Genomic DNA, 25,433 nt, shown 5'->3' with positions numbered 1-25,433 from the left:
ATAACATGTTCCTGAATAACCGGTCCAAATTATTTGCACAAATAATGGCACCCTTGTGTCAAGTTCAAGACCAATACACAGATGGAGAATCTACGATTGCTGTGAAAGAAAAGATACCTTCGGAAAGACCCCGACACCTGCACACACGCGCTGTACTCCCATGCCCCCCTGTCCAAGCCACTCCCACACAAAAGAATGAGACCATGAAATGTGTGACCTGGTTAACTTTGGATTGCTTGGCCCCCTTGGCCATATTTAGCACAGATGCACTCCCGCTGGTCGTATCACACAGTCCGAAAGCCCTTTATAACGCACCATTTATTCACCAGCCCTTCACACTGTGCCCTGAGCCTCCTCCATCAGCGCTCTGCCCGGCGGCAGATGGACCAGCTGTAGGCTCAGATTAGACCCCGCCGCCTCGGGCTCAAATGAGCCGGAATGGCCGCTCTCTTCCCCGCCGACCCCAGACGTGACCCTGATCCGCTGGCACGTGCCCCGGCAGGTTTATCTCCACGGCAACACACCGTCGCATCAATTTTTACATAGAATCAAATCTACTAAATTTAGGATCAAAACTGTGGGTACAAAGGCATGTGTAGGTAACTAGCCAGAACCTGGAAGCCGAAAGTTGTAATTCGCAAATACAAAGAAATAGGTTTGATTTTTAAGAGTGAGCAACATGGTCTCAGAACAAATCCGGCCCAGAACAAAGAACAAAGAGGCTAGCACTGGAGAGGCTAGCACGGGTGGCTTTGTGTTGCTCAAGGGATCCATGGGAGGGATTTCTGCGGTGATATCAGTACCCATTGCTTGAGCAATATTGGCCGTCCAAGCAGCCATGGCTTGCTCTAAGTACATGACGTATATGACTGGGTCTCCTCTGCCTCCAGTTCGTGCGTGCGCGGCTTGTGGCTGGGGCGTGAAAGGAAGCAGCTGGCTCGCACCGCACGTGCTGGAGGAGAATCTCAAGTTGTGTTCTCTTACCTGAGCGAGGTGAGGCGAGGTTAACAGTGTAATCCACTGCTCTAATTTATCAATTAAGTGCTGAGCAACAACAAAACCCGGCAGACCAGGACCAAGTCAGATGGGCATGCTACACAGGTATACTCATGGTGCTCCCACCCTCAGACCTAGCACACGCCATCACCAGACTGATGGGAAGACCCCCACTGCAGAGATGAGTTTAGAGATGGCGCAGTGACGTGGTGAGGTCCTTCAGCCGATCCCATCAGAGAACCTGTCTACAACTAGTCTGGTTCTCCTGTCTCTCAGTACATGAAATCAGCTCCCCCTGTCGACTGCACTCCTGAATGAATTCATTAAAGGTGGCTAATTAAGTAACCAATGAAGCAGAACTCACCTCCATCTGTTGACCCCGAGGTTGGAGGAGCCGGCGAACCAGGGATCTAAGAAGTAGACGCACCGTACTGTCCCCGCCCCCCGCACCGCCTCTCGCAGGGCCGGGTTGTCATGGAGACGCAGACCCTTCCGGAACCAGTGGATGGAATTTGGGGCCATAATCAACTAGGGTGACATCAAAAGAGATCCAGTTCTTACGGCCATGTCACTGTCAGTATGAAACAGGCTACATTCACATCCTGCCAGAAGTTACACACCCGCAATTCACATGCTATCTGCATGATATTCCAGGAAATCCATTCCTCCCTAGTGGAAGAGCAATATGTTTTTGTGTGTGTGTGTGTGTGTGTGTGTAAAAAACAGAATAACTTCATGATGTTAATATAGGCTGTGTATAATCAATTATGCACTCTACAGGACTGCCATTTCAGGTTGGAACACTAAACACTTCCCAAGAACACTTCTCAGAAACAACGCTGTTTCAGATAGGTCCTGTAATTTTTTAAAGGAATAGGTTCAGACAAATTGCCAAAAGTATCTAAATTCCATAGCCAATATTTCACTGGAACCAGTTTTTAAAAAAGAAAAAATGTAAACAATATTTAAAAAATAATAAATGTACATTTTGACACGTTCATCTTTTTAATGCGATTGTGAAAGTAGTACCAGGGAATGCCGCTAGATGGAGTACTGCAACCAAGCACGGTGTGGGGGCGGTGGGCCATTGAAAAACAGCAGTCTACTGTTTTAGTTATGAGAGGAGCTAAATGGATTTTTAAACAGTCAGACAAGAAACCAATTATTTATTAAGCCTTCTTTTCTTTTCTTTTTTAAAATTACTGCATTTCCTTTGTTTTTGCCCTAGCGAAGCAACAAGAGACTTGCAACTTCTATACCTTGTCCAACCGTCTCATGTGGTATGTAAACACAGTCCCCTCCAAAAGAATTGGAACAGCAAGGCCAATTCCTTTGTTTTTGTTCTACACTGAAAATATATACATGAGATGACAGATCTAAATTTCAACTTTCATTTCCAGGTATATCCATCTAGATGTGTTAAACATATCTTAGATTCTATGGTCTAAACCTTAGAACATATCACCTTTTGAATCAGACCACCCAATTTTTAGGTGAGCAATAGTATTGTTAGTATTTGATTGACAGGTGTTGCCCAGATGTGTCTTATTACATTGATTGGTTAAATAATAAATAGTTGTGAATGTCTTTCTCTTCGTATTAGCCTTGGGATTTGACCGAAACTAACATTTGTGTTAGAAAAGATAAACCAACATGAAGACCAGAGAGCTGTGTTTGGGAGAAAAGCAAGCCATTCTGAAGCTTGAAAAAGAGGGGAAATCGATCAGAGTGACTGCACAAGAATTGGGGATAGCTTGTACAACATCCTGGAAGGTTCTGAGAAGAAAGAAACCACTGGCATACTGACATTGAACAGGTCAACCAAGGAAAACAACAGCAGTTCATGACAGAAACATTGTGAGAACTGTGAAGAAAAACCCCAAATCATCAGTCACTGACATCACAAACAATCTCCACAGGGCAGGGGTGAAGGTATCTCAATCAGCCGTTTGAAGAAGACTTAGAGAGCACCAATATAGATGCTATACCACACAATGAAAACCACTCAACGGCAGTAAGACTCGGAAGGCAAAATTACAATTAGCAAAGAAGTACAGAGATGAGCCACACATTTTCTGGAACAAAGTTTTATGGACTGATGAGACCAGGATTAACCTCTACCAAAGTGATGGAAAGGCCAAAGTGTGGCAAAAGAAGGGATCTGCTCATGATCTAAAACAAGCTCATCTGTGAAGCAGGGTGGAGGAAGCGTCATGGCTTGGGCTTGCATGGCTGCTTCTGGAGTGGGCTCACTAATCTTGATTTAACTCATGATAGTAGCAGCAGGATGAATTCCAAAGTCTACAAAAACATTCTGTCTGCCAATTTATGGAGAAATGCGTCCAAACTAATTTGGAGGAACTTTATTATGCAGCAAGACAATGACCCAAAACACATTGGCAACACAACAAAGAACTTCATTAGGGAGAAAAAGTAGGTTTTAGGTTTTAGACCGGCCAAGTCAATCACCAGACCTTAACCCAATTGAGCATGCATTTCCCATCTTCAAGAGAAGATTGAAGGGAAGGACCTCCTGGAACTAACAACAAATGAAAGACGCTGCAGTAAAAGCCTGGAAAAGCATCACAAAAGAAGAATGCAACAGTTTGGTGATGTCAATGGGTCATAGGCTTGATGCAGTTATTGAATATGCTACCACATATTTACTGTTATTTACTTTAATTTACTTAAATACTCTCTGTTCCAATACTTTTGCACACCTAAAAATTGGGTGGTCTGATACCAGTGCTGCTATGTTCTAAGTAGTTTAACACATCTAGGTGTAAATACCAGGGAAAAAAAGCTGAACTTCTAAACTCGTCTTGGGGTTTATCTCAACCCCAAATTTATTAATGTATTGCAAAAACAAAGCAATTGGACTTGCTGTTCCAATACTTTTGGAGGGGACTGTATTCAATAGCCTGATATGTAATATTCCAGTCAATAAAATAACTTCACGTTTACACACCTTCATTATTGTGAATCATTGTAAACTTTATTATGAAAGTGGCACTGAAATGCTTTGGTCGAGTCAGGCCTGGCAGGATCACTACCCAGACAACCTACTTATTTAGTTTACTGTGGTCATGTCAACATGTCAATCCCCCCAAAAAATTTGCGAAATGCAAAACAAAGTGGAGACACTATCCTTGTCGGTTAAAGTCGCGCATTGTAACACAAATTATGCATTCTGATGATGTGCAAGTTATTGCATAGGTAGGTTATTAAAGTTATTAAACAAACGTAATCGGTCGTTTGTTTGATATTTTCGTGAAATTCTGGTGCTTCACTAGATCAAGGACTTTTACCAGTAAAGCATACTTGTAACTGGATACAATTTTGGATGATATGGTATGAAATAATTAACAATATGTTCCGCAAATGATGGTACTGCCAGAGAGAAATAGTGATACATACAATTGCGCAACAAGTGCAGTTTGTAATTTCAGGAGGTACAGTTTCGACAACGCACAATACATTTACTCCATATTCAATATGTAGCATAAAACACACGAAAACAATTTCAACCCGAATATGATCCAGAGAAAACGTAGGTTAATTCCTAATAAAAACAAAGGAATTTGCTTTGTAAAACAAAGGAATTTGTTTTACCTCCTAAAAATCAGCCCGTGCTCTGCATATGCATAGAAGCCGACGTTAAATTTTGACTTCGATAAGGAAAGAATACTTTGATACTCTACTACCAGTCCATCAATTTCACTAACAGTTCACTAACAAAAGCGTTCCTGCGCTAAGGATAAAAAACATTTATACCACCACTACGATTAAATTGTTGTATGCATCAGCTCAGCTGCTTTACAACTGACAGTGAATCGTGTTTGGCAACTGTCACAGTTAAAATACATTGAAATGTGTCCCTATATTCTACATAATGCTACAAGATGTGATTTTGCTGTTTATCGCGCATAACATATTGTCATATAATATGCGCACTCGGGTATGCACTAAAAAAATTAACTATTCCTTTATTGACAGTTATGCCAAAAGTCCAATCACAGACTGCTTCCTGCTTTGAACAGAAAATAGGTCAATCAAATCATTTAGAAATTACATTGAACTATTACTACGTATATAAATGACAGCGATCGGGCAAGATCCTCTCGACGGCCGAAATATGCTTTATTTGTTATAACAGCGTGCCTACCAAGTAGCTATCTACTGTAGAAGTTAAATCAAAATAACCATCCATAACCAAAATCGGGTCACTAGTACGCACGTCATGTAACCTGTAATCATTGCGTTTGTTTTTCACACCTTATTTCCATGAATGAACACATAGAATATGACAAAATATTTGCAACTTACCTCTCAGGAACTCACAGGTGATGTTTATGTCATTCCGAGCGATATCATCATTTTACCAAATTGATAGGCGACCGGACGGACTATGCTGAAATTAAAGGTCTCACTGCTTTCTCGCCGGTTTCATAAGACATAAGCTCTACTGCGCCTGCTCCGTTTTCTTGTCACTCAGTTTACGATCTCGCATGAAACGCACCGTGCCTTCAAATAGACGCTTATGATTAGTCGGTTCTAGTCACGTGGAGACCACAGTGTCACGTTTTTGCGGCGTGGAATCATACAGCGTATGAATTTTCTTTCCAATGTAAGTGTTGTTGAATACATTTGATTTTAACGATAAATTAAAAACACTATTAATTAAAACGCGACTTAGTGGCGTTTTTCGTGTAAGGGTTATGGATACGTTTCTAGACTAACACATGCTGTGAACTATAGTTCTCCTATCAGAAATGTTTTTGTTTATCCAAAGCGCTGTTCAATTGATGCTTCTCCATACACACACTCACTCACTGACGGCTGCCCTGCAAGGCCCCGACCAGCTCTTCAGGAGCATTTGGGGGTTAGGTGTCTTGCTCAGGGACACAGCCCGGGCAGGGGATCGAACCGGCAACCCTCCAACTGCCAGACAACTGCTCTTACTGTCTGAGCCAGGTCACCCCTTAGTACCGATTTGAGACAAAATTTTAATTTTAATTTTTGTGAATGAAAATAGTGGTCTACATGTTTGTATAAGCCTAACCTGTAGCCTGTATTAGTCCGAGTTTATTTTTTAAATGTGCATGGGGATTCACAGGGAGATTAATTTTAAATGTAATAATACATTAGTAACAGCCCAAAATAAATCAGCATTCTCCAGTTGATACACTCACGAAGACAAATTTATATCAATACGCTTTATAAGCCAGTGAAAATATACTTTGTTGTTCATTCTTCAAACATATTTTCTTGAATCTCAGACCATGTATTGATGATGAAAAAGGCTTAAACCAATGATATTGTGGTGTTTATGTTAACCTCAGGGGCGTGAGCTCAATACTCCCTGTGAGTATTACTAATATAGGCAGTGTGTTCACAAATATGGCCATGACTAAAATGCACTCTGGATATTTGTGATATTCATTCATTCATTATCCTAACCCGCTTATCCTGAACAGGGTTAGTGACAGTTAGTCTAAGTTTCAGTCATAAGCTAGAGAAAAATCATTATATTTTTCTCACAATGCAAGTTACTTGTTGTCAAGGAAATAAAAAAACCCCTCCCTGTTCACAACACACAGTGCAGTCCATAAGTATTGGGACTGCGGTACAATGTATGTTCTTTTCATTCTGTACTCCAACACATTGGAGTTAAAATGATACCATGAAAAATTATGTTAAAGTGAAGACTGTCACCTGTGTGAGGGCATTTACATCCATATCAGGTAATCCGTGAAGGAATTGCATCCCTTTTTATAGATCCCCCATTTTAGGGGACCACAAGTAATTCTCAGCTATTTCTCATAAGTAAGTTGTATTCAATCACTTCCTCAGTGTAGGTATAAGACAGCTTTCAGTATCTAATATTGATTCTAGGCTTTTGATTGCTTTTGGAGTCTCATGGAGAGTACACATCCATGCCTGCCTCCTGAAGTGTTTTTTTTTAATCTGTTGGGCAGGGGTGCACGGTAAGGGCTGATGTGCTTCAGGATTTTGTGCCAACTTCTGCTCTGAATTATTGAATTAGCTAAATAATGTCTTGATCAGACATTTGTATATGCACCAGCTACAGGTACAGACTGCCAGTGTATCCTAAAGATTTTACTGTGCTCAAGTACAGGAGTGAATCAACATCATTTATACAGCTGTCAGAAAAATAAATTAAGGTAATTGGATGGAACAAAAACCAGCTGGCAGACCGGCCCTCCAGGACCGGATTTGTGCACCCGTGTTGGGGGTTTTTTCTTCATTTTTCTTCAGGGGAATTCTTCGGTCATCAACTGTACAGGATGGTGCAGTGGGTAGGTCCTGAGTTCGAATCCCCGTCGGCCGGGGCCTCTCTGTGTGGAGTTTGCATGTTCTCCCCGTGTCTGCGTGGGTTTCCTCCGGGTACTCCGGTTTCCTCCCACAGTCTAAAGACATGTAGGTTAAGCTGATTGGAGAATCTAAATTGCCCATAGGTTTGAGTGTGTGAGTGAATGGTGTGTGTGCCCTGCGATGGACTGGCGACCTGTCCAGGGTGTATTCCTGCCTTTCGCCCAATGTATGCTGGGATAGGCTCCAGCCCCCCTGCGACCCTGTTCAGGATAAGCGGGTTAAGATAATGGATGGATGGATCAACTGTACAGGTATTCCTTGGTCTACCAGTCTCTAAAGTGGAGGGACTATGTATCAAAAGGAATGTCATTCCGACAAAGATCACTGAATTGTTCTGTGAAAATATACTTATAATCATCTCATCTTAAAATAAGGAAGACATTCTTGTTCCTGTAATCTTTAACAGGGTTTCTCAATCATCATAAGGCAGCATGATCAAAGGTCCCTAGATGATTGGCAGATTTACAGAAGATATGAATGCCAGTCTGGGTATTATGGTGCCAGTGCTATGACCACAAAAATCGAGATGACAGGGGAAGTGAGGTCACAGGATCTCAATACAAGTTCAGAAAATGGATGTTTTTCAATAATCAACAAGTAATATTTGCAAATGAACAATCAGGATTAGTTTGAATTGCCTGAAACGGTCTGAATGTGTGATGTTTAGGAAATGCTTCAATGGTAAGTGGGGAAAAGTATGTGAAAATCGTCACAATGAATTGCATAGTTTCATGACAGGGACGTATCCCAGGAAACCACGGAACACATTGGAATATAAATACATTGAAAAATGTCACAGGAGCTGAGAATAAATGGCATAGTGCTGGGATGATTCTCTGGCCACGTCTGAGAGCAGATGGCTGCTCAGCTTCTCACAGCATTGGATCAGACACTTGCGTAGGCAGCTGCCATTTCCTGGTCCCACTCATTTTTCAGTGAGCAGTGCCTTTTAAAGGAATCATACAAGATGCGGATATGACAAATGGGTTGACCGATGCTGTCAACAGTGAGTAACAGGATGATACTACGTCTGCAGAAGCCCACAGCAGGCCTGGAACACAGGGTCACAGCCTAAAGCGGCACGTGAAACCAAAGAGTAGGAATCTAAATCACTTATTCATATCCATTAAAAGCAGCTCACTTTAACTAATGTATACATGTACACTCACTGAGCACTTCATTATTCTTATCCTACTTATTCATGTGATTATCTAATCAGCCAATTCTGTGGCAGCAGTGCAATGCATATAATCATGTAGACACGGGTCAGGAGCTTCAGTTAATGTTCACATCAACCATCAGAGTGACTTTTACCATGGAATGATTGCTGGTGCCAGACAGGGTGGTTTGAGTATCTCGGAAATTGCTGAACTCCTGGGATTTTTACACACACTAGTCTCAAGAATGGTGCACAAAAAAAAAAAAAGAAATCCAGTGAGCAGCAGTTCTGCAGACAGAAATGAAAGACGTCCAAGCTGACAGGAAGGAGACAATTCAATTAATGCATTAACACATTACAACAGTGGTATGCAGAAGAGAATCTCTGAACACACAACGCATCAAACGTCTAAGTGGATAGGCTACAGCAGCAGAAGACTTTTTTTTTTTGACGAATGAAGTGCGACAAATCTTATGCTCGCCAATTTGGCCAACGTTTTCAAATCCAAAATTAAATAGCGCAGAAGTGAAAGTAGCATCTCAGCAGAAAAACAATGTGACATTTCCAGGCCTGAGCGATGCTGACGTGGCACAATCCCGCCGGCAGGGCCTGGTCACTGTGACCCGTCATTGCTTCTCTCTCTGCTCTGGTCTGATCTGGCGTGACGGAGACCCAACCATGCTCCCGGGCAGCCTGTGCCCAGCCGTGGCCACGGGACGAGAGGGTGACGCAGAAGGGATCCTCACAAGACGCCAGTCAACTCACTCTGACATCATGCAGAAATAAGAAATAGGACCCATAAGGTAGACAGGCCCAGCACTAACAGTAAAAGCTAATTACTTTACTGATGGCCAACAGAGGAACATTGCACATCAACAATTTATCCAGCATCATCTATAAACAGCCTCTGGCTGGGGGAAGGTTTTCCTACGAGACCGGCCACAAGAGAACATCAGTTTCAGAGGGAAATTTAAATGAGTATGTGAAATGCCTGGGTCACAGGCTGAACCAAAGCACTTTATGAAAAAACTGCTGACAGCCAGAAGCACTGACTGTGGCACAGGAAATAGGTCTAATACTCTACTCTACTAGGATAATTCCTTGGTTTCACCTTGAACAGACACTGCATATACAACAATGACACAGGGAGAGCACCCGGTTGGTAAAGTGTCACCTATAATTAAGCATCTGATATAAAGATATACAATTGTAGATCATGAGCATATACATTATTTCACGGATGTATAACACATTCTTTACTTGTTGCATGACTAATAGATGATGACAAGTAAATATGAACATGTAATCTATCAATAGGAAGCTTTATTGAGCTTTGTGATTCTGAAATCCAAAATTATTGGCACCCTTAATAAAGATAGACAATGGAGAAAATAACTGGGATATATTGTCATTTTCTCATGTGGAGAACATTGTACTTCACTGTGTACTTCACTGTGTCAAAGACAATGACACAAAATAACAAAAATAGGATTTGCCGTTATTGCCACTCATGTGATTAATACTTGCTGCAGCCTCCCCTGACAAGGATAACAGCACTGAGGCTTTTCCTATAAGTATAAGGTTAAGGTTTGATAAGGTTTGAGAACATGAATGTGAATGGGTCTTAAAGACGAGCTGAAATCAAAATGAACTTTTTCCTCAATTTAGTCGATTCTTCTGAACCATAGAAACACGTCTTAAAGTATGCATTCCATAAAATGAATAAAATTGTAATACTTGCGTATTTCTACACCAAAGCTTTTTTTTTTCTATCCACTTCCTGGAAAAAGATTTGAATGTAGTTTTTTATTCACGCCATGTACTGGTGGGCGTATGTCGATCAGATGTCCGTCAATATTCCCTTCCCCTCCAGTCAACATCCTTCCATGCAGTGGCATTATTCTCCCCCAGAGCCAGAGGCTACCCCTCTGCTTCCCCCTCCTCATTTAACATCAGTCAATTCGACTCCCCACCCTCCAAAAATTCCCCCGAAGATTAGATTCACTCGCATTTACTTCATATCACAGAAGCTAGTGTTGTTTCAACTCTGGTTTCAGCTCATCTTTAGAAGCCAATGGAGGAAAAACATCATCATCATCATCATCATCATCATCAATGGTCCGGCACCACTGACAGTCGCAATGCGGTACTCGCGCTTGAGTGCATCTCTGGACACCACAAATTCTGACGGTTTACCTGGCCGAAAAGTTCAATTCTGGTCTCATCTGACCACGGGACCTTGTTCCAGCCATTGATCCAATGACATTTGGAAAAGTCCAAACACATGACCCTTGAATTTGTTGGTTGCTCTCAGTGAAGGCTTTCTTAATGCAATGCTTCCAAAGAGCCTGTTGGTATGGAGGTGGCTTATGGTTGATCTTGAGAACAGTGCAGCTCCTGAACGTTCATCCTTGGAATCTCCTTTGCTTCCCTCGCCATTGTCCTCAACGTGCACTTCAGCATTTGTATTGTCATGAAAGTAGTTTGTTTGAGTACACATACTTTAGCATGATCAGTGTTATTTTATGCAGCCTTTCTTCCCCATTTTCACAGTGCCAGTATTTCTGCAGTTGACTGCACTAAAACCCCAGTCTTAAGGCCTGCTTAGGACTTCTGAACTTTAAAACTGGATATAACAAATTCTACAGAATACATAATGGCCCTTTCTCAAATACAATTTGTTCTATAAAAAATCTGATAATTTCTCAAAACAACAGAAACTTCCATCAGGTTCAGAAAATAGTGTGTTCCCGATGAATAATATCAAAAGAAGGAAAGGAAAACGATCACAATCACACGTTTCAATGCCCCTTACATGGATAAGGCATAATTAGCATTTCCAAAGTGTGGAACTGGGTTTGCAGCTCCAAAGTTGTAGTTTCGCAGGTAGGGTGCTGCCATTCTGCCTTGAACAAAAGCCTTGAACCTTAGACTAAATACCGAGCTGACTGGAATGTGTGTGAAAAGAATGTGAGCTGTGCGGGTCGCTCCAGGAAGCAGCTCCTCAGCAGCAGCTCCTCTCGCTGGGCTCCCTGCTCGGAGAGCCCAGCTGTATTCGGCCCCCGTCCATCTCCGGCCACGATTCCCCCTGCTGGCTCACCTCCATCATCCTCTCCACCAGGAACCTACAGCAGACAGCAACCAGAACCATTACACCCACTCCAGTCACGACTCCATACATTCACCATCAGACTCATTACACCCTGTACGCTCCAGTCACAACTCCATACATTCACCATCAGACTCATTACACCCTGTACACTCCAGTCACAACTCCATACATTCACCATCAGACTCATTACACCCTGTACACTCCAGTCACAACTCCATACATTCACCTTCAGACTCATTACACCCTGTACACTCCAGTCACAACTCCATACATTCACCTTCAGACTCATTACATACTGTACATCCATATTCGCACAGCTGTTGGGCCCTTAACTCCAGGGGAGGACTGTCTCCTGCTTTGTCTAAATCAACTGTAAGTCACTTTGGATAAAAAGCATGAGCTAAATGACATGTAATGTAATACATTCACCATCGGACTCATTACACACATTCCAATCACAACTCCACACATTCATGGCTTTCATGTCTTTGCTCATAATTTCCATGTTCACACAGATGCTTCTTTTTTCTAATCATAATGACTCCAAAAGTGCACTATGAGGCAACAAAAATCCTAATACAACAAAATACTACATTATTTGAAACAGGGTTAGCATTAAATAGAATTTCTTTAGTACCAATTCTGTTAGATGTAATATTTTTCTAAAAAATCTAGCAATATAAAAAAACTGTTAGCTTTCTAACCACACATATTCTGATTTATTTAACAGTTCCCACTGATTATCTTACAATGACAGATGCAGTGTTTAGATACAAATAAAGGTGCTTTATGAAAACAGGAGATTTACGATTGATTTCAAAATGACATAATTTTGAAATCACAGCAAGAAGAGAATTGAAAATATCACAGCTACAACATACTTGATAGATTCATTGATGTTCTTATTGTCTTTGACCGATGTCTCCATCCAGCCGATGAATCCACTGGCCTTGCTGAACTGCTCTATGGTGCTCAAAGACACATCCCACGGAGACAGGTCACACTGCAACAAACACACAGCCAACATGACCACAGAGACAGGTCACACTGCAACAAACACACAGCCAACATGACCACAGAGACAGGTCACACTGCAACAAACACACAGCCAACATGACCACGGAGACAGGTCACACTGCAACAAACACACAGCCAACATGACCACGGATAATTTTCTACAAGTGATAACATGAATTTTATGTGAAAATAAAACTAAACAAAAATTGGACTCCAGGTGAGAAGAAAGGTTTGATTGGATTTTGTACACATACAATTAATATTATGGAGAGCACACGCTATGTACCAAAACACATTTCAAATAATGACCATATTCATATTTTCCTATTCATACAGTACAATGGCTGGATTTTAATGATGCACATGCACACATATTGTATATGTACATTAGACTAACATAGCATTTGTCAGCCTCAGTCATCCCACAGGCAAAGGTGTCAATCAAAGACCCTCAGAAGAAACTTAAACCATTGGATTATCCTGCCTTTCCAGGTGAGCCATAGCTCTCCCCAGTGCACGCAGCAGAGTAACAGTGCACACACAATGCACTGCATTAATGTGGCTGCCATACTGCATCGTTCTGCAGACACCGAGTGAATATTGTGCTTTGGGTGGAGAGGTAACCCTGTTGAAAATGTTGTGTTCTGGACAGAGAGGGACCTTGTTGCGAATGTTGTGTTTTGTGTGGAGCGGTACCTTGTTGGCAAGCAAAATGCAGGGGAGAGGGCCCCCGCCTGCTAGCTTGATCTTGCTGTCGAGATCTTCCTTCCAGTTGCTCACACTGCGAAAGCTGGAGGAGTCTGTGACATCAAACATGATGATGCAGCCAGACGCCTCTTTGTAGTAGATCCTGGTCATGGAGGCGAAGCGCTCCTGGCCTGGCATACCCCACCCGTGTCACATGAGTAGGGTTAGGGTTAGGAGGTCAGTCAGATACAGTAAATGACAATCCTGCAGCAGCTTATCTAAGATAGCAGATAAGATAGAACACACTAAATGTGTGTTAATATACTATAACTATAAATGGTAACAATGTGAGCATCTGTATTGATGAAGGATAACACTCTGTAAAATTGACAATTCCACAGTAATGTCAACCTGAGCATGAAAAAAAAAAACTCTTCCCAATTAAACCTATTACATCCCAAACAGTCGACTGTGACAAGCAAGGCCCATTGCTCCAGGGGAGGATTGTCTCCTGCTTAGTCTAAATCAACTGTAAGTCGCTTTGGATAAAAGCATCAGTCAAATGACATGTAATCTACACTTCTTATGTGATTTCAATAATGTAATGTGCCGTTCGTGAAGAGTTTGACATGGGAAATAACTCACCTGCTATGTCCCACAGCTGCAGCCTGATGGTCTCTGTATCTGACCATGCCAGAACTTTCAGTGCAAAGTCCACTGTCAAAAGTCCAGAAAATAACAAGGCTGTTCTCAACAAAGTTTACTTTCATATATAGAATATAACAAGGCTGTTGTTGGTTGATCACTTAGTCTAGGAATCTTTTATGTGAAAACGGAAATGGAATTATGCAACTGAACATCCACCATGAAACTGACACCTTTTTAAAATGTAAATAAAAACTATACATTGCCGCAAAATTTTGTCCCCTTCCTGATTTCCTCTATTATTGCATATTTGTCACACTGAATTGGTTCAAATCTTTAGCCAAAATATAATAGTCAGAACCAAAGTAAATGCAAAATATATATATTTTTTGTTATCATTTCTATAATGAAAGCAGTTATCAAACTCCCATATCACCCATGTGAAAAAGTAACTGCCCCCTTAAACTTGATAACTGGTTTCACCACCTTTAGCAGCAATAACAGCAGCCATTCACTTCCTATAATTTTAAATGAGTCTTTCACAACACTGTGGGGAATTTTAACGCTTCTTTGCAGCACTGCCAGGCAGGCTTCAGAGCATCAACCACTCATCTCAGGTCCACTGCGTCTCTGCTGGGTTCAAGTCTTACTGGAAATAATGTTTCAGCCATTCAGATGTGGACTTGCTTTTTGTGCTTTGGATCACTGTCTTGCTGCTTAGTCCAATTACGTCTCAGCTTCAGAGCTTTGTGAAATTCTGTATTTGCCTTGCATCAGACCTAATGGGATCCGTGTCATCTGAAAGGGTTCACTTTCATCCGTCATAATCCCAAATGGCTTGGGGAACATTCGGGTGTTTTTTGCTCATTTGAGAGCACTGATATCTCTCACGGTTAGCAGTGGTCTCTGCCATGTTGCTCTCCCATGAGTCCCACTTTGCCCAGTCTGTTTCTTGTTGTGGAGTCATGAGCTTTAGCTGAGGCTAGAGGCCTACAGTTATTTGGATGTTCTTCCAGATATTTCTGAGACTTCCTGGATGAGATGTTACTGTAGCTTTGGAGATATTTCGTCTGGCCACTCCTGGGAAGATGAATCACTTTTCCAAATGTTCTCTCAATGTGGTTCAGTTCACCCCTAGAGCCTTAGAACTGGCTTAGAGCCTCAACCATTTCTCCTATTTAATCAGCCTTTTTTCTCATCTCTCCTGGAATTTCCTTTGATCATGGCAGAGTATGCTAGTAGAAACTTTGTGGTGACTACTTCACTTCAATTGTAAGAACCAATGATGTGATATAAGTGAGGTTTAGAGTCAACAGGGCAATAAATTATAATTACAAAAATTTGATTAGTACTCAATCTAATACTACACCTTGTCTCAAGAGCAGAAACCATTCAGTGCAATATTATAGAAAATCAGACAGGGTAGGGGAAAAATGTTGTCACTACTTTTTGTTTAAAAACAGGTGGAACATTCAAATACATTCTATATTGCTGTTACATTGTTACATTATTACATTGTCACATAATACTGTTACATTATTCCAGTCTGGCCAGCACGGAGTTAGTCATAAATCACAACTAGCTAGGGCTATTACTTAAGCGCTGTAAAATCTAATGAGTGACACATAAGCAGAACAAAAGTAAAGATACTTCAAGTAACAATGCATTGTAGGTTGAAGACTTATAGTTCATACAAAAACAACTTACCTCCCACAGTACTCTTGTAATTTTTGTTAAATTTCTCATTTACATACCGATTTACCATTGACGTCTTTCCAACGTGACCGTTACCAATCACCAAAACTTTGAAGAGGTAGTCACGACTCTCCATTTTTGGCAAAATAGCACCTAGCAATCATTACCTAACTTACAGAGCCGTCTGACACTATATAAAATAAATCTAGCCACATACCAAGTAGGCTAGTCTATTGTCGGCTATTCATTTTAGACTTGGACGCAAAACTCTAAACTACCGTCGCTTGCAAGTAAGTTAGCTATGCACAGAACAAAACATAGCTGGTCTGTTCTAACAGTTAATGTTTCAAAAATTTACTTAAACGTATGGTCACAATAATAATGAATTGTTACTGTAGTTTTTCTCGCCGGCTTTCTTCATTTGTTCACAGGAAACAAGGTTACAACATTTCTGCGTAGACTGACTCCAACACCTCCAGGAAACTTCACGCTTATTTTGACAGTGCAACTACTTGTATCACGTGGTAATGCAACTTTTAACAGTCACATTGGGCACTATGGGACATGTAGTCCATACACAGGAAACAATAGGTACCTTTAAAAAAGCCTGTACTGTCGGGGTTAACCAATGTGAGTAATATTGATTTGGATACTTGCTGCACACTATAATATCAATGTATAATATAAAATAATACAGTCCATCTGACCGGTACATTTCCCTTAAACATTTTTCAGGCAACATATGCGACACATTGTTTTGGGTCCGTCGTAGTACGGCGGCACATACTCACTGATTTCTATGGACCTTAACAAATTATAACGCAGGCACTTTATTTATCCTTTAATTTCTTATCCTTTTATTTCACGTTTGTTACACGCTGGAGAGCTGAGCAGTTCACAATGAACCTAGAGCTGCTCGGTAATACGTGTATTAAATCACTTGTAAAATAGCTGCACTTATCTCTCACGGTAACCCTCGCTTGCTAGCCATCTGTCTATGAAAATGCACCGAGCTAACGTTAAATATGTTACATCCTCCAGAATAACTAGTTAGCCGTCACTTATTAATTCCTCGCAGTATTTTTGTCATAGCTAACGTACTAGCTTGCGCTGTGTAATTAGCTAACAAATTAACAGATTAAGATAACGATAGGTATGCTAACTAATTGAAAGCCAAATTAAGATGATCTTAAACTCACTGACGATTTTTTTTTTTCAGAGTCTTTCGGCCAGAATTACCCAGAGGTAAGCGAACCAAGTAGTAGTTTTTTTAAACGGACATCCACATGAAAACTTTACATGTTTTCTTGAGACACCAGATTTGGTTTACCAGCACAACGTTAATTGTATCTTTACGGCAGCCAACTAGCGTTACAGTCCTTATGCATTAGCGTTAAACTAGTCTGTTTCCAACACCGTACCTGCAACGGGCCATTTAACGGCTATTAACGTTAGACTAGCTCTAATATGAAATGTAATATGTAGTGCTAACATTCCGTTACTTGCTATCAACCATCTCTCCTTTTCATTCATAGATAAAATGATCTCGTGTTGAGCTTTATTAAAATGTGTAGGTAGTACCTACAGTGAACAGCATACTTCATTGGACAGTGATACAAATTTCTGTTATTTTGGTCCTTTACTATAGCACTTTGAGTTTTAATGGCAATGAGGTTGAAGTGCAGACTGTCAGCTTTAATTTGATATTTTGGTATTTTCATCCCTATCGGTTGAATCGTTTAGAAATGACAGCACCTTTTGTACATGGTCCCAACATTTTTGTTTGTCGTTAGGCAGGTGTAGTGTGATGTCTTGTCTTGATTCTAGACTTTGCAGTTACCTTTGGAGATTATTGTTGGGGTGTGACAACATGAGGTAGACAGCAGTGTCAATGCAAATTAAGCTGGCTGTCATCAGGCACATTGCAAAAACCCTGGGCATGCCCAAGTCAGTTGTTTTGTTCATTATTAACAAGGAAAACTCAATTATGTCAAAAGTCCCAGTAGACAGAGGAAGACCACGGTAGAACTGTAGACGGAGAATACTCTATGGTGAATAAACCCCCCTGCATGGTTGCCAGTGGAACGGGCTCAGTTGTCTTCATCAATTACGTGACTGCAGTGACAGTTCAAGAAGACCAGTGAATTCTGAAGTTTACAGAAAGATTTTAAACCAAACGCCTCCAAATTTATTGGATGACACTTCATCATGCAACGAGACAATGACCTGAAACATGCTGTTAGAGCAGCAGAGAGGCTTTTGACAGGCACAGTGTGGGGAAACCTTGACTGCTCGAGTAAATCACCAGATCTGAATCCAACTGAACATGCTGAAGTGGAGACTGAAGGCAAAAAGTCCCTGAAACAGCAGGAACTGAAGATGGCTCCAGTACAGGCCTGGTAGAGCATCACCAGGGAAGATGTCCAACATCTGGTGTCGTCTATGCGTCCCAGACTTCAGGCAGTTATTGCATGCAAAGGATATTATTAAAACTGATTACTTACATTTACATTTACATTTTAGTCATTTGGCAGACACTTTTAATCCAAAGCGATTTACAAAGTGCATAGGTTCTTCCACAAGTCAAAGCATCACGTCCATAACTAGGAAAATACACATCAAATGCTGTTCTAAACATATAGTCATCATAAGTGCAATTTGTTTTAGTTTTTTTGGGGTTAGACAAGAGGGATAGGGATATCAGAAAGGGGGGCGGGGGAAATCAGGAAGGAGGACAGAGGTACAGTTTGAAAAGGTGTGTTTTTAGTCTGCGTCGAAATAGGGGGAGGGATTCTGCTGTCCTGACAGTGGTAGGCAAGTCATTCCACCACTGAGGAACCAGAACGGAAAACAGGCGTGAACATACAGCTCGACTGCCATTTGCTCGTAGAGAGGGAACCATAAGGCGACCAGAGCTGGCAGACCGGAGTGGTCTAGCTGGGGAATAGGGAGTGATCAAGGATTGTATGTAAGGTTGGGCTAATCTCCTTAGCAGCCTGAAATCCCAACACTAGGGCCTTGAATCGGATGCGTGCGGCAATAGGAAGCCAATGAGAAGTGGGGTGACATGAGCCAACCTGGGCTGACTGGTGATCAGGCGGGCTGCAGCATTCTGGACCAGCTGGAGGGGCTTGATGGCACGCGCTGGGAGACCGGCTAGGAGGGAGTTGCAGTAATCCAGGCAGGAAATGACGAGCGCCTGGACTAGGAGCTGGGTGGCTTTCTCCGTCAGGAGATGACGGATATGGCGTATATTGTACAGAAAGAACCTGCAGGTTCTGGCTGTGAAGGATACTTGTGGAGCCAGGGTGAGGCAGTTATCAAGAGTCACCCCAAGTTTCTTTGCCATACGGGAGGAGGAAACTAGAAAGACCTCAACTTGATTCTGCGTTATGTCCAATATTTTTTGATGCACGAAAAAAGTTATATAATTACTAAGTGGTTCATCTGATATGGATGAGAACTCCCTCAAATTAAAGCTGACAGTCTGCACTTCAACCTCATTGTATCCTTTCAAAAATACCGAACCCAATAATATCGCCTGACTGCACTGTTGACAATATCTCCGTGTTAATGCATCAGCTTGAAGGTACAATTTAAGCTGATGCATTAACACTATTTAAAGGCTCACTGACATGTTGACTCTCTGCCTGTGTTTATAATTTCGAAATATAAAATTGACGGCCCACACTGTACAATAATTCAAGCTCATTGGTTCAAATTGCCACAGCCAATGGCGTTTCAACGTCAGCACGTTTACAGATAAGGGGGAGGGATAAACAGTGTTGTGGTTTGAAGATGTTTATTGCTGCTATTCCTCTCTTGATTGTTAGAAGTACAAAATTACCTATTGTACCTTTAGGTTATCTGTTAAATACTAGCACTTCAGTTTAACAAACTTGGAGGCGTTTCACACGCCTGTGGTTGACATTTTGAGCAAAATCAGTGTTTGTGTGTGTCTGTCCGTCTGCGCGTGTGTGGGGGTGTGTGTGTGTGTGCATGTGTGCGGGTGTGTGTGATGTGTGTGTGCGTGTGCGTGTGCGTGTGTGTGTGTGCGTGTGTGTGTGTGTGTGTGTGTGTGTGTGCGCGTGTGTGGGGGTGTGTGTGCATGTGTGCGGGTGTGTGTGATGTGTGTGTGCGTGTGCTTGTGCGTGCGTGCGTGTGTGTGTGTGTGTATGTGTATGTATGTGTGCGCATGTGTGTGTGTGTGTGTGTGCGTGTGCGTATGCGTGTGTGTGTGTGTGTGTGTGTGTGTGTGTATGTGTCTGTGTGTGTGTGTACATATGTGTACATATGTGTGCATGTGTGTGGATGTGTGTGTGTGTGTGTGTGTGCATGTGTGCGGATGTGTGTGTGTGTGTGTGTGTGTGTGTGTGTGCATGTGTGCGGATGTGTGTGTGTGTGCGGATGTGTGTGTGTGCGTGTTTGTGACTGCTGGCAGGAGGCGGATGGCACTCTGGACTGCATCAGTATGGCCCTCACGTGCACGTTCAACCGCTGGGGCACCCTGCTGGCTGTGGGCTGCAACGATGGCCGCATCGTCATCTGGGACTTCCTGACCCGCGGCATCGCCAAAATAATCAGCGCACACATACACCCCGTCTGCTCGCTCTGGTAAGATCCTTTCAGCTGACGGTACGATCCCTTCGACCGTGATGTGAAACGCTTGGTGACCGATGTCCTGGAGGAGCACGTTTATTTGTTTGCAGCTGGAGTCGAGACGGCCATAAACTGGTCAGCGCGTCCACGGACAACATCGTGTCCATGTGGGATGTTCTGACGGGCGACTGTGACCAGCGATTCCGCTTCCCCTCGCCCATCCTCAAAGTGCAGTATCACCCTCGAGACCTGTGAGTAACGTTCCCACCTTCAGCAAACTTTTATTATGAATGATTGTATTCTGATGAATTATTAGGATTTGTTAACATGGTATTATCTTGTGTGATGATGGTATATTTCCAAAAGTTCTGTTAATTAGTCAAACAAACAGTTGTTGGGATTATTATCATTACAATTACTTGGTAGGCATTTTGGGCTAAATTGCCCTTCCATCTTGACACGTTGAATGAGTGTTGACAATGCAATACTATCATCCCGATTAGCAATATGATGAGTAACTGTGCCTTCTTGTAATCGTGCTTCTCCATGACAGGGAGTATTACTGAGTATGCTGCTCATGTCTGAATAACTGGAGATTTTAATCCCAGCTGTGAAATGCCGGATTTGAAAACTTGGTGTATTTATGTACAAATGGTCTCTAGATTGATTACCAAGCATTGGTCTCAATGTCCAGGGTACTGTGTAAAAATGTGTTTCTTGTGCGGAATGTTTTCACAAATACGGTTGCCCTAGAAACCAAGTGCTGGTGTGTCCAATGAAGTCAGCTCCAGTGCTGTTGACCCTGGCTGACTCCAGGCATGTTGTCCTGCCGGTGGATGACGACTCAGACCTGAATGTGGTGGCAGCGTTTGACCGCCGTGGAGAGTACATATACACTGGCAATGCCAAGGGAAAGGTGAGGAGCACAAAATCACTTCAGTATTTCTGCTGAAAGTATTCTCACTGCAAAAATGGCTGCCTCACTACCTTTTTGGAACAAAAAATGTTCTTCCTTCATGGATATTAATGCTAACTGGTGATGATTTGTACATTGTACACATTGTTGCCAAAATGTGCTATTCTTCTTGTCAACTACAGTTTTGACTTTTAGCAAAAGCCTGGGGCTGAAGCAGCCGTGTGTCTTTTAGCATTATAACTGCTGAAATGTAAACCATTTTAGCCAATGCAAAATAGTGTTTTTTCAGGTTGTTTCAGATCTAAATAATGTATTGCAGTGTTTTTTTCGAACCTATATCTATGAAGTAAGGTTGTTGAAAAGATGCATTTAAGTTTTAACCCAATTTTCCTGCACTTTAATTTATTCCAAGATAATGCTGGCTTAATTTTTCACATACTGTATAGTGTAGTTTCAGTGACCAGGTGACCACACTTTAAGCAACTCAATGATTTCACCTGTCAGTCTGAAGTTGAATCAATTCAGACCTTTATAGTGACAATTTGCCCAAAAATGAAAATTAACTATTTACATTTTTAGTAATTTGCAAAATTTTTAATCCAAAGCGATTTACAAGTGCATAGGTTCTTCCACAGGTTAAAAGCATCAAATCCATAACTAGTAAAACAGGCATGAAGGGCTGTTCTTAGCAAAAATGACAGTCATCGTTAGTGCAAATGTATTTTTATTTTTTTATTTTTTATTTTTTATTAAAGGTTAGGGTTAGACAAGGGGGATTAGGAGGGAGGACTAAGGTATATTCTGAAAAGGTGTTTTTAGTCTGCATCGAAATATGGGGAGGGATTCTGCTGTCCTGACAGTGGTAGGCAAGTCATTCCACCACTGAGGAACGGAAAACAGGCACGAACGTGAACGTGCAGCTTGACCACCAGGTGCTCGGTGAGGGAACCACAAGGCCACCAGAGCTGGCAGACAGGAGTGGTCTTGCTGAGGTTTAGGGAGAAATTAAAGATTGTATGGAAAGTGGGGCAGTCCCCTTAGCGGCCTGAAATGCCAACACTAGCACCTTGAAGCGGATGCGTGCGGCAATAGGAAGCCAGTGTAGGCCAATGAGGAGTGGGGTGACATGAGCTGACCTGGGCTGACTGGTGGTCAGGCGGGCTGCAGCATTCTGGACCAGCTGGAGGGGCTTGATGGCACATGCTGAGAAACCGGCCAGGAGGGAGTTGCAGTAATGGATGGTTTTCTCCGTCAGGAGATGACGGATACGGTGTATATTATAGAGGAAAAACCTGCAGGTTCTGGCAATGGAGGATATATGTGGAGCGAGGGTGAGATGGTTATCAAGAGTCGCCCCAAAATTCTTGGCCGTATGGGAGGAGGAAACTACAAAGTCCTCAACAATCGGTGAGAGATTGATTGTCGGAGAGGATTTAGCAGGGATTTAGAGAAGTTCAGTCTTGCCAAGGTTAAGCTTCAGGTAGAGATATCAGCCAAACCGGCAGAGATCTTTGTGGTGACCTTTTTATTGGGAGGGAAGGAAAGAAAGACGAGTGGGTGTGTATGTGTGTGATAAACGATGAGACCAGTAGACGAGGCTGCCGCTGGTGCGCTACACAACCGCTTAAATAATTAGCTGGGCTCCTCTGGCAACAATTGCTGTGGCCTGCCAGCCAATTGCAGACAATAGCCTAGCTTACCTGAGAAAAATGAACACACAACCCAGTATCTATAACTACTATCTATCCATCCAGACATTTTCACTGTGGAAATTTTCTCGATTACATTTTCCGATGCAGTTCACAGTTTTCTGATAATCAGTGCTCTGACAATTTACATAAAAAAAACTCAACAGCAACATTTTTCTCCACTCGAAACATCAACAGAGCTCAAAAATGCACATTTTAATCAAAAACTTTCTACTACCACCGGAACTTACTTACTGGGTCCGCACAAACAAGTTTCTTCTGAAACACCTTTAATCTAGGGCAAAACTATCTTGATGGATAGATAGTACTCTGGGTAAGTATACCTTAATTTCATTTTTTTCAGCTGGAATGTTTCTTTTTCATGGAATACATAGCCACTTCTGACATAATAGGGGGTCATATTAGGGGTCATCTTACTTCAGTGAACATCAAGTAAGAACAATTAATGGCTTTTACTATTCAGAGAACAGCAATTATGGTCACAAAATAACCAGCTTACAGACTGTTTCCCCTAGGCAAGTTACTTTGTGTATGCAGTATGACGCATGACGATGTACAAATTGTGTCTGTTCAGCTTTTTCATTCTTTCATGAATTGACGTTTATGACTTTCCCCCCAAAGATTTTGGTGTTGAAAACTGACAACCAGGAGCTGGTGGCTTCATTTCGTGTGACAACAGGAACTAGCAACACCACTGCAATCAAGTCGATAGAGTTTGCACGTAAGGGCAGGTGAGAGCTTTCTTAAGTTATGTGTGATGCTCATTAAATTGTGTGGGTTTTGGTAAGCTGTGTTTGAGGTTTAAATTGTGTGGGTTTTGGTAAGCTGGGTTTGAGGTTTAAATTGTGTGGGTTTTGGTAAGCTGTGTTTGAGGTTTAAATTGTGTGGGTTTTGGTAAGCTGTGTTTGAGGTTTAAAATGTGTGGGTTTTGGTAAGCTGTGTTTGAGGTTTAAATTGTGTGGGTTTTGGTAAGCTGTGTTTGAGGTTTAAATTGTGTGGGTTTTGGTAAGCTGTGTTTGAGGTTTAAATTGTGTGGGTTTTGGTAAGTTGGGTTTGGTAACCTCTCGGGTCTCCAGCTGTTTCCTCATAAACACGGCGGACCGCATCATCCGTGTGTACGACGGGCGGGAGATCCTGACCTGCGGGCGGGACGGAGAGCCGGAGCCCATGCAGAAGCTGCAGGACCTGGTGAACAGGTGAGTGCGTCTGCACTGCCCACCGTTGGTTCCCCTGGGGTCAGGTTTAGGACCTACGCTATTTACGGGTGCCATGTGGTTTAACGTTGCCAAATTCAGCACTCTTTCCATGCTCCCTGTTGCTAGACTTGTCTGTTCCCTCTGTTGCAGGACCCCGTGGAAGAGGTGCTGCTTCTCTGGGGATGGAGAGTACATTGTGGCTGGCTCTGCCCGCCAACACGCCCTGTACATCTGGGAGAAGAGCATCGGGAACCTGGTGAAGATCCTCCACGGCACCCGCGGGGAACTGCTGCTGGATGTTGCAGTGAGACCATGCTTTTCCTCTCTCTCCATCACTCTCACTCTCTCTTCTTCTCTGTCTCTGTCACTTACACACACTCCTTTCTTTATATTTCTCTCCCTATCACTCTTTCTCCCCCTCTCAATCACTTTCTCCCTCTCACTTTATCTACTGCTATCTGGCTCACACATTTATGTCCATCTCTTTCTCACACGCTCTCTCAGTCCTCACACACGCATTCCTCAATCACTTCTCTTTGTTTCTGTTCTTTTCTACTTTCTCACTTAATCTTTCTTTCTCTATCACTGCCTCCCTCCCAAACTCTCCCTTATCACTTTAAGCACATTTACTTCCTCTCCCTCTGGCTCTGTTCCTCCCTCTTTCTGTAGTGGCACCCGGTCAGGCCCATCATTGCCTCCATCTCCAGTGGTGTGGTGTCCATCTGGGCTCAGAACCAAGTGGTGAGCAGCATTAACGCCGAACCCTGAAATCACTTTCATTCACAAAAAATAAAACCAACATAATCAGTCTTCATGGCATTCCTCAGGAGAAGGCCATGCAGTACTTAAAGGCATACTATGCGGGACTTTTGCCTTGGAAATATTATGGAATAAACATGCTGAGGCTTATCTATGAGCACTGACAAATCCTGCATAGCATGTCAAATGTCAAATACTGTGAAGTGCACCTTTAATAGATCTTCACTGGCAAATTCTCATATTATACTTATAGCAGAAACTTTCCATATCCACAACATAATTATACCTACTGTGATTTTGTTGTTTTGAAGCAGTTTTAATTTCACTTCATTACAGTGTGAAACGTGTATCTATTGATTTCTTTTGTCAGGAAAACTGGAGTGCATTTGCACCGGACTTTAAGGAGCTGGATGAGAACGTGGAGTATGAGGAGAGGGAGTCTGAGTTCGACATTGAGGATGAGGACAAGAGCGAACCTGAGCAAACAGGTACAGCCACAGAAACTGATCCTGGATCAGAATCTAAATCTGATGTGGAAATACCACTG

General features: G+C 42.3%; 3 protein-coding genes across 6 annotated transcripts in view; 1 reads left to right on the top strand and 2 right to left on the bottom strand.

Moving 5' to 3' along the window:
• Window positions 1-5,446, bottom strand: part of cry3a (cryptochrome circadian regulator 3a) — a 50,140-nt gene extending 44,694 nt beyond the window's left edge. For both annotated transcript variants that reach the window (XM_061256929.1, XM_061256930.1), the window contains exons 1-2: window positions 5,323-5,446; window positions 1,361-1,524 (exon numbers count right to left, since the gene is read on the bottom strand). In XM_061256929.1, the coding sequence (XP_061112913.1) occupies window positions 1,361-1,518 (158 nt within the window). In that variant the 5' untranslated portion in view covers window positions 1,519-1,524; window positions 5,323-5,446. The remainder of the gene's footprint in view (window positions 1-1,360; window positions 1,525-5,322) is intronic.
• A 4,533-nt stretch (window positions 5,447-9,979) lies between these two features.
• On the bottom strand, window positions 9,980-16,198 carry LOC133138697 (ras-related protein Rab-7L1-like). Its single transcript, XM_061257658.1, has 5 exons — window positions 15,720-16,198; window positions 14,013-14,084; window positions 13,377-13,558; window positions 12,545-12,666; window positions 9,980-11,676 (listed from the first exon to the last, which is right to left on the bottom strand). The coding sequence occupies exons 1-5, from the start codon at window positions 15,841-15,843 to the stop codon at window positions 11,556-11,558; spliced, it is 621 nt and encodes a 206-aa protein (XP_061113642.1). The 5' UTR covers window positions 15,844-16,198; the 3' UTR covers window positions 9,980-11,555.
• A 279-nt stretch (window positions 16,199-16,477) lies between these two features.
• The window catches only part of LOC133138824 (retinoblastoma-binding protein 5-like), a 16,807-nt gene continuing 7,851 nt past the window's right edge, over window positions 16,478-25,433 (top strand). For 2 of the 3 annotated variants that reach the window (XM_061257907.1, XM_061257905.1), the window contains exons 1-10: window positions 16,478-16,626; window positions 16,927-16,952; window positions 20,149-20,321; window positions 20,417-20,557; window positions 21,060-21,222; window positions 23,553-23,662; window positions 24,008-24,127; window positions 24,278-24,431; window positions 24,797-24,868; window positions 25,257-25,374. In XM_061257907.1, the coding sequence (XP_061113891.1) occupies window positions 16,608-16,626; window positions 16,927-16,952; window positions 20,149-20,321; window positions 20,417-20,557; window positions 21,060-21,222; window positions 23,553-23,662; window positions 24,008-24,127; window positions 24,278-24,431; window positions 24,797-24,868; window positions 25,257-25,374 (1,096 nt within the window). In that variant the 5' untranslated portion in view covers window positions 16,478-16,607. Of the gene's footprint in view, window positions 16,677-16,926; window positions 16,953-20,148; window positions 20,322-20,416; window positions 20,558-21,059; window positions 21,223-23,552; window positions 23,663-24,007; window positions 24,128-24,277; window positions 24,432-24,796; window positions 24,869-25,256; window positions 25,375-25,433 lie in introns of all 3 variants that reach the window. The other variant, XM_061257906.1, reaches the window with a different exon arrangement.

The sequence above is a fragment of the Conger conger genome, chromosome 10 (genome assembly GCF_963514075.1).
Source record: "Conger conger chromosome 10, fConCon1.1, whole genome shotgun sequence".
Classification (NCBI taxonomy): Eukaryota; Metazoa; Chordata; class Actinopteri; order Anguilliformes; family Congridae; genus Conger; species Conger conger.
The sequence above is the reverse complement of the archived record's forward strand: the minus strand, read 5'-3'. Positions and strand labels throughout refer to the sequence as shown.